This window comes from Vespa velutina, chromosome 3 (assembly GCF_912470025.1).
Source record: "Vespa velutina chromosome 3, iVesVel2.1, whole genome shotgun sequence".
Taxonomy (NCBI): Eukaryota; Metazoa; Arthropoda; class Insecta; order Hymenoptera; family Vespidae; genus Vespa; species Vespa velutina.
The window spans coordinates 2,910,161-2,912,760 of record NC_062190.1 but is presented as its reverse complement, the minus strand read 5'-3'; the positions used below and the strand labels follow the sequence as shown (position 1 = coordinate 2,912,760).

The 2,600-nt window shown below is 30.8% G+C and overlaps 1 protein-coding gene across 1 annotated transcript; it reads left to right on the top strand.

Annotated features, from left to right (window-relative positions):
- The first annotated feature begins 88 nt into the window (after nucleotides 1-88).
- LOC124948002 (26S proteasome non-ATPase regulatory subunit 13) lies at nucleotides 89-2,041 on the top strand. The gene is made up of 4 exons (XM_047490989.1): nucleotides 89-250; nucleotides 336-449; nucleotides 556-882; nucleotides 955-2,041. Exons 1-4 carry the CDS (start codon nucleotides 135-137, stop codon nucleotides 1,553-1,555), a joined length of 1,158 nt encoding a protein of 385 aa, XP_047346945.1. The 5' UTR covers nucleotides 89-134; the 3' UTR covers nucleotides 1,556-2,041.
- Nucleotides 2,042-2,600: the final 559 nt, after the last annotated feature.

The following is a 2,600-nucleotide window of genomic DNA, read 5'->3' as shown; positions in this document are numbered from 1 at the left end:
AAATAAAAATCTCGAATGAAATATCGATAGAAATGATTTCATAAAGAAACTCATATCGATCTATCGAACTTTCATTGGTTCATGAGAATGATTCGACAATTATCTCTCGATCGGATATACAAGTTTTATTAAACATGGCGGCTACCGTAGCACAGAAAGATGTTAGTACATTTTTAAGATCAAAACAAAATGTTTCAGATAAAGAATTGGCGGAAGAATGGGCGGAACTCGATACTCTTTACAATAAAAGGTAATTACATGATAAATATCTTTATTAATGTAAGTTTCAAAGAAGAAAAATAAATGTATACTTTCTTCCGACCGGTGACTTGCAGACTTTGGCATCAACTAACTCTTAAATTGGAAACCTTTGTAAAACATCCGTTATTGCAAAAAAATGATAATCTTATACAATTGTATATTAATTTTCTGTCAACATTTGAAAACAAGTAAGTAAATAAAAAAACAATCGTCAAAGAAATATATAACCTTAATTTTATGTTCTATATTGTTATGTCGCGTTCATTCATTATTTTGTTTACTTTTTTCTCTTAGGATAAATCCATTGTCATTGGTTGAAATAATGGCGCATGTAATACAACAATTTCAAGATAAACAAGAAGCGATCAAATTCTTAGAGAAAACAGAATCCAAAGTTAAAAGCAATAATGAGGCAGTAGCTCTATGCAAAGTTCTTACAGGACAAATTTTACTTGACAAATTAAATAATCAAGAGCTAGCAAAAAAAATTATAGAAGATGTTGAAATCATGCTTGATAATGCTGATGGAGTTACCACTGTTCATGGCAGATTTTATCTTCTGGCTAGTAGATTGTATAGATTACAAGGAAAACACGCAGAATATTATCGTACTGCATTAAGGTTTGTTTCTTGAAAAAATAGTGTTTATAATTCCATTGCATGTTTTAATACAACTTAGTTTTTATTTTACAGATACCTAGGATGTATTGATTTACATAGCTTGGATAGACAGGAACAAGAACAGCATGCATTTTTCCTTGGACTTGCTGCATTATTAGGAGAAGGAGTTTACAATCTCGGGGAATTACTTGCCCATCCAGTTTTAGAATCATTGAAAGATACACCTAATTCCTGGTTGATAGATTTACTACAAGCTTTCAATGCTGGTGACATTGTTGCATTAGAAAAATTAAAACCACAATGGAGTAAAGTTGCTGATTTAGCAGCACAAGAATTAAAATTAAGACAAAAGATATCCCTTTTATGTCTCATGGAAATGACTTTTAAGCGTCAAGCGAACAACCGACAGTTAACATTTACAGAAATATCACAGGAAACTCGTTTACCTTTAGGAGAAGTTGAATTATTAGTAATGAAGGCTTTAGCTCAAGGTTTAGTACGTGGTGCTATTGATCAAGTTGCAGGAACTGTTCATATGACTTGGGTTCAACCTCGAGTATTAGATCGTAGTCAAATTGCTGGGATGGTCCAACGACTCGATGGATGGTGTAAAGATGTTAATTCGATGGAACATTTATTAGAATCGCGAGCATCAGAAATACTAACCCTTTAATTAACAAATATGTTTAAAATTTTCGTCTACTCATTTGCAAATTGTACTTTTCTATCTCTTCCAATGATGGAAGAAACAAGTGTTCGCATTGCAGAATAATAAACTATGTCCAGTTAAAAATAAATAAGATAACCAATAAACAAAATAAATTTGATCTACAAATAACATATTGAAAACTATACAATTTTAACATTCTTTTTGCAACTAATTCACATAGTTTTATTTGCAATGTACCAATAAAGAATATCAATAGTTATTTATTTAAGAATTTATTTTTTCATACAGTTAATTATATATTTTTATAAAAGTTCACTGAAATAGTTGTGTGTATTTTCAGAATTATTAAGTAATTAATATATTCCCTTGTTAAGCATGATGAATAAAATATTTAAAGCGACGAAATAAATGTATATAGCAAGCATTTGCATTACTTCGTCGTATATGACGTTATATAATTCGAAGTGTAAAATAAAAGTTTTATCACTAGATAGAGATTCGGTCGTCGATACAAAAATATGCTTAAGATAATATCTAAGAAATGGAAGATTGAAAATCGGTGGTATTTACGAAAGAAAATTTTTTACCATGACCTAGATTCAAAATCACTCTGTCGAATCTAAAAATCACGATACCATCGCGTTATGTGTATGCATCCCTTTTGAGACCAATTTCACTCCTGTTCTCTCGCTCCATACTTCACATCGTATACCGATCCTCTCCCTAACCCTACACATCCTCCCTCTCTCTCTCTCTCTCTCTCTCTCTCTCTCTCTCTCTCTCTCTCTCTCTCTCTCTCTCTCTCTCTCTCTCTCTCTCTCTCTTTCTCTCTCTCTCTCTCTTTCTTTCTTATTTGAAATTTTATAGCCTGTTTTATAACTAATATTTCTGCGAATATTCTAAACTTTATATCCGATTATAAAGAACAATTATACAACATTTTGTATCTACATAGGATAAAAATAGGATTAAGAAATTATAAACAAGGTTTTTATATTAATAATTAGTATTAAATATTAAGCATGATTGCGCGACGAAATAATATAGC

What these genes read in the sequence shown, in the direction of transcription:
- LOC124948002 (XM_047490989.1), top strand. Translation starts at nt 135, where the DNA reads ATGGCGGCTACCGTAGCACAGAAAGATGTTAGTACATTTTTAAGATCA. An exon ending in GATACTCTTTACAATAAAAG is followed by an intron (nt 251 to 335) that starts GTAATTACATGA and finishes GGTGACTTGCAG; the next exon opens with ACTTTGGCATCAACTAACTC. An exon ending in TATTATCGTACTGCATTAAG is followed by an intron (nt 883 to 954) that starts GTTTGTTTCTTG and finishes TTTATTTTACAG; the next exon opens with ATACCTAGGATGTATTGATT.